The following is a 1,915-nucleotide window of genomic DNA, read 5'->3' as shown; positions in this document are numbered from 1 at the left end:
GTTCGTCCTCGTGAGCCTGAGGGATGGACCGATTGTGCTTCATTGCATACTCTTTGTGTCTTTTTCTATGCTAGTAGGTTATCTGTTTGATAGTGCATAGCATGCTTGTTTGTGAGTGCCTGTTTGGGATAATTGAAGCACTAGCTTTTTGATATTGAGAATGATCACCTTGATATCGATTGTTTGGTGTAGACAGGAACCCTACATGGCTACTCGCGGGCGAGGCCGAACACATACGCGAGAAAGTAGGAATGAGCCACCAGCTGACAATCACGCCGAGTTCATGGCGGCCATGGCTAACTTAGCAAACACCATGGAAGCGAATGCTACTGCGACTCTGCAGGCAGTACAGAGATTGGGCCAACCGGCCAAGAATGGGAATGGCGAAGGGAATGCCAATGATAATGCTAAGGGTAACGGCGATAACATGGGAGTAGTTCCAATGACCTTGGCGACGTTTCTCAAGGTTCATCCGCCAACTTTCTGAGGGTCGACAAATCCTACCGAAGTGGACCACTGGTTCCAGGCTATGGAGTGTCCTTTACAGGCGCAGCAAGTTCCACTCAATCAGTATGTAGAGTTTGCCGCTTATCAACTAGCGGGAGAGGCCCAGCCCTGGTGGCAAGCTGAGTGTCGTTTACTACAACTTCAGAACGCCGACATTCCATGGGAGGTATTCCAAACGACTTTCTATAAGAAATACTTCCCTGAGTCTGCAAGGAAAGCAAAGAAGATGGAGCTAATGCAACTGAAGCAAGGTTCCATGTCTGTGGCAGAGTACACTAACAAGTTCGAAGAGCTTTGTAGGTTTTCTCGGGTGTGTCAGGGTGACCCGGAGACTTACAAAAGCTAGAGATGCGTTAAGTACTAGAGGGGCTTGAAGGACAACATTATGACTGCTGTGGCTCCTATGGAGATCCATGTCTTCTCCGACTTGGTGAATAAGGCTAGAGTAGTGGAGAAGTATGCCAAGACCGTGGCGGCATCTAAGGACACTCATGGAGGGAGGTCTAGTCGTGGGCGTAGCAAGTACTTCCATCCGAGAGGACAAAGTTTCAAGAGAGGAGGATTTGTGCCTCAAGGTCAAGGGGGCTTCAGAAAGAACAATCAGAATCAGTTTCAGTATGCTAGGGGAAGGGGAAATCAGAGTAAGAGTTCTCTGGATTTAGCTTGTAATCGTTGTGGACGTTTTCACCCTTATGAGTCATGCAAGATTGGTATAGGTGGGTGCTTCAACTGTGGGTTGCCTGGCCACATTGTGAAAAATTGCCCTCGTGGGAGGAATCAGAATGCGGGCCAGAATCAGCATCAAGGTCGAGTCTTTGCTGTGTATGCCAAGGATGCTTCTAAGGCGGATCCGTTGATGAGAGGTATATGTCTAGTTGGTAATAAATCCTTAGTTGCATTATATGATACTGGAGCTTCGCATTCATTTATTTCATTTGCTAAAGTTGAGGAATTAGGCTTGAAAGTGTCAGAGTTACCTTTTGATCTGCATGTACATACTCCACATCAAACAGTTATGACTAGGTCAGGTTGTAGACAAGTAGGTTTTAAGCTTGAGAATAGAGATTTTGTGCATGATTTGATCTGTTTACCAATGGTGGGGCTTGAAATGATTTTGGGGTTTGATTGATTGTCAAAGAATCGTGTTTTGTTGGATTGTTTTGAACGGACAATTCGGTTTATGCCTGAAGAAGAAAATAGAGCAGTGGTAGCTACGGGGTATTACTTGAACTCTGTAATGGTGCATTGTAGTGGGGAGGAGTGTCAAGGTTATATTCTATTTGCTGCGAATGCGTTGGGTGATGCCCAGAACTTAGATCAGATACTAGTGGTTAGAGATTTTCCAGGAGTGTTCCCGGAAGATATCCCTGAGTTTCACCTCAAAGGGAAATTGAATTTGCGATCGAAT

General features: G+C 45.8%; 1 protein-coding gene across 1 annotated transcript in view; it reads left to right on the top strand.

Moving 5' to 3' along the window:
• Positions 1–853, top strand: part of LOC107621006 — a 20,931-nt gene extending 20,078 nt beyond the window's left edge. Inside the window, exons 5-6 of the mRNA XM_016323066.1 lie at positions 193–466; positions 548–853. Of these exons, the coding sequence (XP_016178552.1) occupies positions 193–466; positions 548–853 (580 nt within the window). The remainder of the gene's footprint in view (positions 1–192; positions 467–547) is intronic.

The sequence above is a fragment of the Arachis ipaensis genome, chromosome B10 (assembly GCF_000816755.2).
Source record: "Arachis ipaensis cultivar K30076 chromosome B10, Araip1.1, whole genome shotgun sequence".
Classification (NCBI taxonomy): Eukaryota; Viridiplantae; Streptophyta; class Magnoliopsida; order Fabales; family Fabaceae; genus Arachis; species Arachis ipaensis.
Note: the sequence above shows the minus strand (reverse complement) of the source record. Positions and strands in the feature narration are given on the sequence as shown.